We start from the raw sequence: 13052 nt of genomic DNA on the forward strand, positions 1-13052 counted from the left end.
CACACAGACAGTACTTCAGCTGAACTGGGATCCAAACCGTAGACCTTTTTGCTGTGAGGGAAACAATGTGAAATAAGATATTCGTAACAACAACAACTTCCTCAGCCATTTGGTGACACCAGTCTAGAGTGGGGATGTGAAAAATGTATGAGGAGTAGTTACAGAGGGCTTAACATAAGCAATTTTAATTTGAATTCAATTTTTTTGTAAACACAGCAATGTTTCAGAAAATGTCTTCACCCACACAAACAATATATACATGAAAATGTAAGAAAAATACAGTTTCAATGTGTTTCAGTGTACAATAAAAAAACTAACTTGTGTGGACGACCCCTGAAGGCACTATACTGTAGCCCATTTATTAAAAAAAAAGGAAAAGAGTAAAAAAGTAAGTTTGCTCTCTCATTTCACAACATAACAATTGCTCAATGGCCTATATGTTCACAAGGTGTGAAGTGGCAACATTTCCCATTAGGTTTGGAAAACTTTTTCCACCACTCTTTTGCTCCTTCAGTTCAAGTGTAGCAGTCCCCTGGTTTGGCATGCAACAGTAGTGTGGGTCACCCCACAGCCTGTTCAGCTGCCAGAGCTCTTTGTGTACAAAGATGTTAATTGGTCCTAATCCGCCACTCAAAGCTGTTTTGGTAGCCTGACCTCGCACCCTGAAGGACACCTTGGTGTGAAATACTAAAGAGCCCATTCAAGTGCCAGAGAAAAGAGGCACAGAGCATTCCAACACAATTCAATTTCCCAGCTGAAAGAGAGGAGAACTGGAGGGAGGAGGAGGAGACTGGAGGTTGGATGGCAATGAGGGTGCATCATCGCTCCGACAATAAACCAATGCTACAAAGCAGTGGCTGCTGTGATGTGCAGCCTCACAATCACGCCTCGGCACCTACTTCAAGGGATTCCCACAGCCCCGCTGGACATGGGAATGCTAATTGCCTCTGTCCCTGCAAGCGACTCACCCCAGCCTCCCCCGTCCCTGCAAGTGACTCACCCCAGCCTCCCCCGTCCTCACCTCAGCACATACACAGCCAAACACATGCAACAGCGAGTCCATAAAGTTACTTACAGTCCTCCGACTTCTTGTATCCTAGACTTACATTTCATCACCATGATCCAAGTATATCCTTGAAGCTTGTTTGTTTGTTTGTTTATATTTATATATTTATATATATATATATATATATATATATATATAAATAAATAAATAAACAAACAAACATTTAGGCTGAAAGACTTTTAACATCGAAACAAAGCGACAGAAACAGGATGTTGTGAGGACGCATGGACAGGACACAAATACATGATGGCCACGTGACATTTAGCTTCCTCAGTCTCTGGTAAGGCTGGGCAATATATGGATATGATATCTATATGGTGACATGAGACAATATCTGGTCTTATATATTAGATATGGTCAAATCATGATAAAGTATGTGTTATGACTTTTTACATTGATCATCACATTTATTATATTGAACTAATTTGTGAAATACACTACATATCATAAATGAATACTGATTAAAAGCACATGGAATTGTCAAAATGATATTTAAAAAATTCATAACATTCATTTTAAGCCTAATTATTTGTGTTATAGCAGAATTTGACGACATTTACAGTCAATGTCGTTGTTTCTAACACACGTAAATATCCTTCATTTAACATTAAAAAGCCAAAGAAATAAAAACCGGTATTATCTGAAATGATCGTGTAATACAGCCCATAATATTTTGGAGTGTAGTTACAGTGTTTTGTCACTCTCCTTTGAGAAGCAAAAAACATCTTAAAAGATATTATATTTGATAGAATTTATATTGTTTATTTGTATTATATATATCATTGATATGGAATTATATAAAAGGTACATTGTGATAAAATTATTTTCCCACATGAGCATGAAGGCTAAATGTGGGGAAACAAACTTGATACTCAAGCCTCATCTCCACCATACAGAAGAGTCTCAGATTGTCAAATGTTGAGAAGGGAACCAACATAAATCCTGTGACACACACAAACTAGTGATTAGTGACTTGTACAGCAGTTGTTTTGGGTGTACTGAATCCTTAGACTCATTCATTAAAAATATCAGTTCAGTACTTCCTGCATGACCGGATCCCAGACTTCGTCTGACACAGGCACTGAACTCAAATACGGTGGCAGGGTCTGTGATGCAGCTTGCTGCTCACCATCAAAAAGATTAGTTTAGTACTACTTGCAAAGCCGCTTTCAGAGCTGCTGTCGCAAAATACACCAGACTCTTACCAGACTGTTAAATGATGAGATTTAAGACATTTCCTTGGCAATTTGTAGTGTTGACACTCTCTGACCAATCAGTGGATGGCAGTCTGACAATGTCACACTTTAGTATCGGCTAAGCTAACTTGGAACCTCAATAATAAAAAAAACATAATAATAATTGTGATAATTGATAAGAATGCCAAACATCGGATTATCCAAGTATTATCTGAACAATTGTGGGATAGAAGATATTGATGTAACCTTTAGCAGAAAAGAAAAGCTAAAATAAATGAAAACATTTTTTTTTTTTTTTTTAAAGAACAAACAGGACTACACCAACACAACAAACAGGACAATGTGTTCATTTTTCCTAAATTAAAAAAAGTTGCTTTGGTTTGGAAAACACAAGCACAACAAAACATCAAATCAAGTTGTCACACTACTTAAATTGCTTTGTGCTTTCAACATAAAAAAGTGGAAATAAAAGGAACCAAAAGACAGAAGTGCCAAGCTGAGGGTTTTGTTAACAAATTTCAGAACATAAAACCATTCTGAAAATGGGGGGGCTCAATTTTTGCAACAAATTGAGCTGGGCTTTTGAACCCTGCAGGTACACAGGTACTCTGTAGACACAGGACTCCCTACCTCCCTGCACTGACTGTCATCTGTCAAGGCCTAAGCGTGACTGTACCAGCAGAGAGGGCCCTGTTGTTTGCTGCATGAATTATTCAAGATTAGAGATGTCACGATATCACAAACTCGAATAACTGCTGATACTGAGGTCAGTAGTCCTTTTAAACTAGGAAGCTGCCAGCTAGCCATCTCAAATACATCATTCTCCAACTGTGTAAAATATATATTCTTCTCCCATTCAGAAGAAACTAATAGCCCACAACATGACTCGGCTAAACTAATGCTTTTACAGTCTGTGCATAATGAAGCATGCAATAATGAGGATTTTTGGACTGTGACACACTTTCTATTTTTATCTGTCCGATATCCGATCCAGTGATTTTGACCAGTATTGGAACGACAACGACAATAGTATTGTCTCATCCCTATCAAAGACAATCCCTGTGGTCACTACTACTGCATGAGGTCACATGAGGTGGCTTTCCACTGCAGAGTTCCATGAATGAGAGACTTTTGCAGGAAATGCAAATAGCATTTCCACTGCAGGATCTAGGAACCAAACAAAGTACCACTCATTTCAGTTAGGAACCACCGGGGTGGAGATTGCAGTGCTATATTTCTGATTGGTCGGAGGGTTTTATTTGGGGTGATGATTTTATGGCGTCAAAAGTCGTGAGGGCAGTAAAACATGCTCACGAGCAAATAATATTAGTGCACGCACACAGATATTCACATTCCGTGCGCAATATATGTATCAGGAGGACGGAAAGTGCCAAATAAATAAATAAATAAACCATTAATTAATTAAAATAAATAAATAAATACATAAATAAACATAAATAAATACACCATTAAATAATTAATTAAATGTGTCATTAATTAATTAAAATACCAATTAATTTTATGTAAAAAAAACTAGGGCTGTCAAACGATACATTTTATTAATCGCATTTTTTCCATAGTTAACTGGCGATTAATCTCTATATTAAAAATATAGTTAGAATCAAATAAACACAAAGAAAAAATGTCTTTTATCTTTGATTTCTTCTTTCAAATAAAAAAGTGCATTGTAGACCCACTTGACATTTCTATTTCAAAAACACAGCACATAAAATGCCACAGCAATGTGGGTTAGGGTTAGGGTTAGCCTGAAGAGGTAGTAGACAACAAACGACAAACAGAACAGGGCCTAATGACAGTTAAATGAATTAGACACAAGTCATTAGACACATCAGATTCAGAACTCTGAACTCTTAGTGCTAACTTTTCTCCTATTTATTAAGCCAATTGCTAAGGCAGACCAGTCTGGTAACATTTTCAGTGGACAGTGCTGCTACCGCTGTAGTTAACTTAGCTTCATCCAGTGTTCGACGACGACGACTCACACACTCAACCATAGAACTCTGACGAATCTGCTGCTTGCTATTAGCCTGGACTGCACTGCCGGTATGTTTTGCTAGTAGGTGGTAGCTCAGACTGCTAGTACTTCGGTGATAGTGAAATTCTGTTGGACACAAGGCGCATATTACTTTTGTTTTGTCGACTGAGCCATCTTGAAGTTTTTTAAAGTGAAACGAACCATTCAGAAGCCCGGGGGTATTTTTTTCCATGCCCACGGTTTGAATAGGATAAGTATTGCTCTCATTCTTCTTCTTCGTCTATGCGGTTGGCAAACAACTTGAAGGTGCCTTACCGCACCTGGCCTGGAGGTCCCACACTACAGTCTAGTCGAGGACAAACTGGGCCGCGATTAAACGCGATCAAAAAAAATGAACGCGTTGTTTTAATTAATCGCATCGCGAATAACGCGTTACTATGACAGCCCAAAAAAAAACCATATAGAATTATTTCACTATTTAATTATTTATTACTAATACATATGCATTTATTAAAAGTATTTCATATGCTCATTTATCAACACTGTGATAAGACTTAAGCACTTGGCGCCACCCACCATTCAGACAGTAGTACAAGGAAGTAGCTGCTGTTCCAACTGAAGAGATCGTCAAGTACTCCCATACTTGGCGAGTATGTACCCCAGTAGTACTTCCCAAGTATGCAAGTACTTGGGTATTGAGAAAGGGCCATTGATTTTTAGTGATTGTAAATAAAGTTTTGTTTGAGAGTATCTAAACCAACGTAGAGCTGAATAGCATCGGTCTGCATCAACCCATTATGTGGAATCGATCGATAAATGTGGTCAAATTCAATATACTTGAAATAATTTGGCCTAAAACTAAAGTGTTATTAAGTGCCTTTAAATACAATTGTCATTTTGATGTATCTTTTAAATCAACATAATATTGAATTTGTAATATTGAGTGATTTCAGTAATTAATTCAATATAATAAATATGTTGATTATCAATGCAAGACCCTTAAAAATCCATCACAGATACCTTATCACGATATGACGATAATATCTTTCTTTCTACATTTTTTTTTATTCATGGCAGTCGAGCACATCACAGGCTCAGCCGCACATTACAGATCTGTATCAAAATTCATCCACGGTAATCATGTCAGCAACACACTCACAGCCCGAATAAAAAACAAACAATAAAGTCCTGGTGCCATAAAGACGCTTGACCACTGAAACCGAATCACTATATTGTTACAGCAAAGTTAAGCAATGGAACTGGGGCATTTCTCGAATTTGAAAATACACACTCACTTCTCTAAATGACCTGCTAGGTCCTCAGAGAAAGAAGGATGTCGGGAAATTCATTATCAGCAGTTGGCAAACAAGTGCGCCACTCACAAGGCCGACTCTGCTCACGCTGCAGACAGAAATGGTGTCAAATCCTCAGCCCACATTTGAATGTTCTTTCATGAAAAGAATGGCAAACGCCCACGGTACAGTCGCTTTTCTACTGACGAACCAGCTGCTTAAGCCTAATTAGAATGTGGATTAAAGAACTGTGACAAAAATAACATTGATTTTATAGAAATGACTTTCATACTGACAGATGAGACACTTGTTTATCGCGACTACACATTATTACAATTAGTGCCTTTGCTCCATGTCTTTTCACTGCGCTAAATGACAGAATGCACTGCTAAAACAAAAGACAGCCATTTCGTGGGCTAATAGCTTTTGTCACATTTGACATGAGAGAGAGACAAAGGCCTCTTGAAAGAAAAGACTTGGTCTGATGAGAAATGTCTTTATTTGTTTATTTTTTTCCTGCTCCGTCTCGCTGTGGCTTTTTTCAATAGCTGCCTTAGAGCTCTGTCAAGTCAATGAGGTGGTGAACAACGGTCTCATTACCGTGATCTTATAGACTTGTTTGATGCCTGGCAACTAGCTATATTAAATAAAGTCAGATTTCAAACTCTCACTGCAAATGTTAGTTTGCAAACCTTGCATATCCTAGTGTTAGTAAGACAATCAGTGATTTCCTCTGTGTTCAGGTGCTTTTATTCACACCTTTCACAGCAGGTGCACGACTCCCAGTACCATGCGGTGAACGCCATGCTTGTTAATTGTGTCTTTGTTCAGCAACTGAGACGTGCTTTAAAAAGGCTGAGGGGAGATGTGTACATTGTCGATGTGCGTTTGTGTGTCTGCGCAAGTGACAGGGAGGGAATGGAGGAGGTGAGTGAATAAAAGCACTGCTGAAGCCGTTTTAACAGTACACAATATTTTAACATTAGGACAAATGAAATCATAGTAGTATTTAGTGCATGCTTGGTAACAACAAAAGGGAGGAATCAGTGATTCTCAAAGACTCGGTCGGGACCCACAGATGCTTTTTTTCAGAATTTTTCCAACCTTTTAGTTAATTTTAAGATTTACGTGTATTATTTAGATAACATTTAATTCATTATAAAATTAAGTTGTAACATAGTTTAATAATGTTGTTTGAAAATAGGGATGTATCAAAATGAAAATTGTTGGCCGAAACCAAAAACCAGGAAACATTTGGCCAAAAACCAAAACACAGAAAGAAATTATGCCAATTCTGCCCCATGGTTTTTTAACCTAATATTGTTGTTATGGCTGGGACTGTGTGTGCTTACCTCACTAAAGTCAACACATTGCAATTGTATAGATTAATATTCATGCTTCAAAGAATAAATCTATGAAAATATTTAGGAGGATCTCATCAAACATATCAGACAGAGGGTGCATGCTCCTCATATGGAGAAGACAGACACACAGTGCACCGCACCTGCACTCTGTGCTTCTCCGTCTCCAAGTGGGCTCTCCGTATCCAACGCAGCCTTTAATAGGTGCTGTTGCACGTGTACTCACGTCTTGTTGGAACCGTTTTATTGGTGTTCAAACTGATATTAGACAGACTCTAAGCGTGAATAGACAGGCACGTGCTGGCCACAGATTTTGTCATTTCGTCATCACAACATCCTGTTTCGGTGATAAAAGTCTTTCAGCCTTTTTTTTGGTGGCCGAATTTTCGGTACAACTCTACTTGAAAATGATTTGTTACAAAAACAAAACATAATTAAATTAGTTGGCACATTATGCGTCTTTAAAAAGTGGGTCCTTGTCGAGAAAGTTCGGGAAACACCGATCTATAGCATAGAGCTCTTAGCATGCATCTATTTTTCTCTGTTTGCCTTATTCTAGTTCCTCTTCCACCAAAATGTTGCCACAAAACTCATCCTGCAGTTTGGAGAAAAATAACTTAATTGTTTTTAATTTTATAATTTCTCTGTTTACAAACATGTGAAGTGTGAATGACCACTCACATGCACGTACATGTTGAATAAAAATATAGTGCATGTGCTCAGGCTTTACTATTGTTACTTGAAATGCCCATCCCCAGTCACATGCAGACTTGCTCTGCAAATGAAAGGTGTGAATAATAACAGAACAGCATTTCCCACTGCTCACAGGCTCAAAACATTATTAGCTTCTTTCACCACCTATGTGAGAGGTTGAACAGTAGAGAGAGACCACTGATGAGAGGCACGGAGTGATAAAAATCAAACCACTTACAGCAGAGTGTGATGAAGAATAATATAGATGGAAGCAGTGAACAGTTGCTCTCAAAATTCCCTTCTGTTGTCAGTGATTTGCCGTTCAGGGAGTGTTTATTCCATCCTACTTTACTGAGTGTGTGCATGTTTTGAGCACTATTAATATAGAAATAATTATTAAAATTGTTAATAATGAAAACTGTTCTATGGTTATTAGGGGAGCGGGACAGCTGATTTAAATGAATTACTTGTCATTACAAAGTCCAGTCATTTTTATCAAAGTATAACTTGTCAGAGACATCTCTGCCTCAGTGGAATATTTTCCACACTATCATTTTACTACTAGGAAGCAATACAGCGTTTTCCTAATCATTAAAATAATTCTGAAATCAATACGTTTTTTGTAAGGAGCCATGTAATAAGTGGACCAACATCCAGTGGAGCAGTTAATGTTGTCATGATCTTGGTTGGTTCAGAATGTTTAAAACCAAACAACACATATGTTTAGGCAGGATCTACAACATTCCTGGATCACAAAGTTCCACCAACACTGACTTGAGATGATTTGTCTATGAATAGCTATCTCATCATCAGGATTGGCATGTGGGTTACATGTTTGATGAGAGGAAAAAAGGCAAGCAAGTCCTTGGTACAACAAAATGAGAGAATATCAGGTAAGATTGATATTTTTTGGAGACAAGTTTTATTACATCCTGCATTCTCTCTTAGCTTTTAGGTGGTTGTAGCTCCATTAAGTAATTTATTTCCAGTTTGCTAAAAGGCTTTTAGTCCATGCTTGCCTCTCTGACACTTGCACAAAAGGAAAAGCCATCACCTTGCTACCTTCATTGCCTGAATGCAGCTCAGAATAAGAGCATAACGACATCATAATCAAAGTCAGTAGAGAGGCTCAACATTAGGCTCAGAGAGCAAAGTGCCAAACCACACCAAAATCCACTGTGCTGACTCAATCCATGTAATCAACACAAGCAGCACAATGGAAAATAAGACCGTCACAAAAACACAACTCATCACTGTGAGAACCAAGGTAGATCAATGATGTGTTATTTCAGTGGGATGTCATCAATGGAGCTATCATTTGCACCTTTTCTTTACAGAACACCATAAGTACCTGTTCTAAAAGTCCAAAACCTGTCATTTGCTTAACTAATCAAGAGACCTGATCTAATTACTGTTTTGTTTGAGGGGAATGTTAAAATGACTATCAGTTAAGATAAAGGTAAACAGACATGGCTTCCAGCAGGGACTTTGGTGCATGAGACCAATGGCATATTTCCACCGTTTCTACTCGCCTCTGCAAGACACGGTTTAAGTAGTGTTTCCACTAGCATAGTACCTGGAACCAGGTACTATTTTTAGTACCTGCTCCCACGAGGTTCCAAAAGTGTGCCGAGTAGGTAACTATGCGATGATTGGTCAGACTGCCTGACCAGAGCGCCAGACGTCCCACATAGAAATCAAGCCAAACAGTAGATCACCTAAAAGTACTTAACAATCCTAAAGACGTGGGTTAATCTCCAACAACTACCAGGAGTCTGGTGTATTAAGGGACAGCACTGCTGATTGCAAACGGCGAGCTACATTACAGACCCTGCCGCTGTGTTTCAGTCCAGTGACTGTGTCAGACGGAGTCTGTACTCCGGTCATGGAGGAAGAACTGAACAAATATTTTGAACTAAATGATTCTAGTGATTTGATTCAGTTACACTGAAAACAACTGCTTTGCAAGTTTGTGTGTCGCATGTAAAACCCGTCACTGCAGTTTCACTCAGCGGTGCGGTGATGACTCCACCCACGTTGAGTAGGTACTTTTTTTTGTAGTGGAGATGCAACCTAAGCCGTGTCATGTCAGGCCGAGGCGAGCCGGTGGAAATACACAAGTGGTCTACAAAGCCACAATAAAGTTCCCAGTCAGTAAAGGCTGTGAAATTTAAAGCGTAAATATATTCCTATGACAGAGTGTACTTAAGCTGACTTAGTTTTTATTATGCAGGGATTTTTGTTAAGGGTAAGAAATGTTTGCTTGATTTGACAATTTTTATAAATAAATTATTTTCCCCACATATTTAAATGTCTTCAAATACACATACGTAAACATGAATCTGACATACTGCAACAGGTATGTTGATGCATGGCAGCGGCACCAATAGGCCATCACTCATTTTCGTTTCCACATGTTTCAAATAAAAACATCCATTTGAATAGCTTGTATGTATGACTATCATGCATCGACAGACATTGTTGATAACTATTTTATACAATATATATATATATACATATATATATATATATATATATATATATATATATATATATATATATATAGTAGGGGTCCCTGTTCCATCTCACCATTAGTTTAGGGGTCCTTGGCATGAAAAACATTGAAGACCCCCATTATAGAATATATATATATATATATATATATTCTATAACGGGGGTATATATATATATTCGTTAATATACGGTTAAGACCGGTACCCCGTGTGCAAAAGACATCATGGTCGCAAGTTCAACTCCACCCCTGGCAGGTTGTACACAATTCCCTTGTAAGTCGCTTTGGATAAAAGCGTCTGCTAAATGACATGTAATGTAATATCAACCAAATTCATATGATTTCCATATAATCACAGGTTTACACTGGTAATATCAGGGTTTAAAATAGTACAAACAAATAAACTAAATATTGTGAGTCAAATACTTCAAAGGGAATTATGTATATTATTCCATTGAAACTAATAAATATTTAAAATTGACTAATTGTTGCAAACCTACTTATAAATGCATTTTAATATGATGTGAAAAAATTAACTACTTTAAGTTACTACCAATAATTCTGTTATTGTGCACATCGCCAATCATGTGACACAGGGTAAAAAAAAACAATTATACTTTAAAAAAAAAGCAGATCAGAAACTAGGTTCACATCACTTCCCATTTCACTGCAAGCTGCAGCTCATGTGATCCAGTCACATGACGGAGACACGCTCATCATCCATCCGTGTTCCTCAAAATACCGTCAACGCTCTTGCAATGCACCTCACAAAAGAAACGTTACGGTCTAGAAGCAACAGAGCTAACGTTACATGTTTCAATCTCAACCCAGAAAAAAAACATTAAAAAAAACACAAACAAGATGCGCTGTTATGACTGCGCGATAACAGCGCAGTCAGCTGACTGACGCTAACTGCTAATCCACAGTGAGCGTGTCGTGACGCTGAGCTCGTGAGCAGTTACCGCATCATTATGCATGTTGTCCCCATTCTTAAAAGCACTTATATTGTGACAGACATTCAATTAAATTATCATTTTTGTATGACTATACAATTTTAAAACGGTACGTTTGACCTGTCACTGCTGCTTATATCTAGTTGCCGTGTTAGCTTAGCTGATTGGCGTTTTGACGCAGATAGATGAAGATGAATGAATGAATGTGGTAAACAATGGGTACTTGCTGCAGCGTGATTATATATCGACGCGAATCCCCATTAAATAACAAAAGTGACACGAGCACAGATGTAATGTGTAGCTTCCTAGCTTGTTCACATGCTAACCCTGTCCCCCTCATATGCTGCATTCTCGGTCGATTGGAAAAGCAACGATTATCAGAAGAACAGTTTGTCGGCATATGTTGTCCATAAAAGCTAAGATTGATCATACATTTATAATAGAAATATTGACGCACTGTCCGCCGTCTCCGCGTCATTGAATGCAGCACAACAACCTTGTTAGCCACCAGCTAGTGCTAGTCCGGCAGCTTGTTAACGGTACGTACTGAGTCTGGGCTGAGAGATGTAGTTTCTGGTCACCGCCTGAGTGTGAGTCCGTGCCGCCGCAGCCACACCGTTCACGTCCATCGCCCTGTTTGCCACCAGCGTTGCCATCGTTGGACAAAGAGAAGGAACACCTGAGAAAGTCAACTGTGCTCGGCGAGCTTTGCTAAATGCTGCTGGTTAACACAGATGACAGGAGCGCTGGTCACATGACACACAGGAACCGGAAATAAGACGGTGGAGGATGGGTGCCATTCATGATGGGTGCGAAAGGTTAATAGTCTGTTAATTTAAAAACATGACAATACAGTAGGTGCATTAGCTTTACTGTCAATATTCAATTTTGTATATTTGACAGCAAAGTAAATACTTCATTGTATATAGTCCTTTTTCTTCCTTTATACAGTACTGTGCAAAGGTTTCAGGCACCACCAGCTCTGTTGTTTTTTCTGTCTGTCAAATTCTGTGATCATTGGAATTTGGAATGAAGTGATGCGACTTAAAGCTGCTCTTATATATTCGCGAGCTGTCAATGAGTTTAACTCATGTAACGTGTGTATGTAATGCTCAAGCATGTCTTGAATAAACCTGGTGTAATAGACGTTTTTTACAGCAGATACTTCTTTAAATGAAATAGTAGGGCAAACACAGGATTTACCAGTAACATTAATTAACGTTCCACTCCAGTATTCACAGAGCTGTGTTATTGTTCAAGTGTAAGGATAGATCACGCTAAATACTTGACACCTGGAGAGGATTTTCATACATATTTTCTGGATGTCAGTCATCATCTACCGCTTTATCCCCCACCAGAGGGTCGCGGGGGTGCTGTGCCAATCTCAGCTACATCGGGCGATAGGCGGGGTACACCCTGGACAGTTCGCCAGTCCATCGCAGGGCCACACACAGATAGGGACAAACAACCATTCACTCTCACACTCACTCCTATGGTCAATTTAGAGTGTTCAATTTACCTATCCCCACATTGCATGTTTTTGGACTGTGGGAGGAAGCCGGAGAACCCGGAGAGAACCCACGCACACACGGGGAGAACATGCAAACTCCATGCAGAAAGGCCCTTGTTCCAACCGGGGCTCGAACCCGGGTCTTGAACCCGGGTCTTCTCGCTAAATTTAAATTTAAATAGAAATAATTATCCTCTATTGTCGTTATAGCACTGCTAAAACAACAAATCTAATGGTGGCCTGAGACTTCTGCACAGTACTGTATATTCTGAGGATGTTTAGTTTTAACAGGCTATGAATCTCTGTTATTTTCTGTTCATGGTTAATAAAAGCAATTTTCCCCAGGGGATAAATTCTGATATAATATTATATGTGCTTTGAAGCGTCTTCATTTGAAAAGCTGGTGTCGTTCAGTGTGTGTGTCTCATATTGTATATTTATATGTTTCATTTTGTTAATTCCTGTCTTTTCCC

The 13052-nt window shown here is 38.7% G+C and overlaps 1 protein-coding gene across 1 annotated transcript in view; it reads right to left on the bottom strand.

Moving 5' to 3' along the window:
* atp6v1ba (ATPase, H+ transporting, lysosomal, V1 subunit B, member a) overlaps positions 1-11827 on the bottom strand; it is a 31031-nt gene extending 19204 nt beyond the window's left edge. Inside the window, exon 1 of the mRNA XM_058651899.1 lies at positions 11617-11827. Coding sequence (XP_058507882.1) covers positions 11617-11725 — 109 coding nt within the window. The 5' untranslated portion in view covers positions 11726-11827. The remainder of the gene's footprint in view (positions 1-11616) is intronic.
* Between the last annotated feature and the right edge of the window lie 1225 nt (positions 11828-13052).

The sequence above is a fragment of the Solea solea genome, chromosome 15 (genome assembly GCF_958295425.1).
Source record: "Solea solea chromosome 15, fSolSol10.1, whole genome shotgun sequence".
NCBI lineage: Eukaryota > Metazoa > Chordata > Actinopteri > Pleuronectiformes > Soleidae > Solea > Solea solea.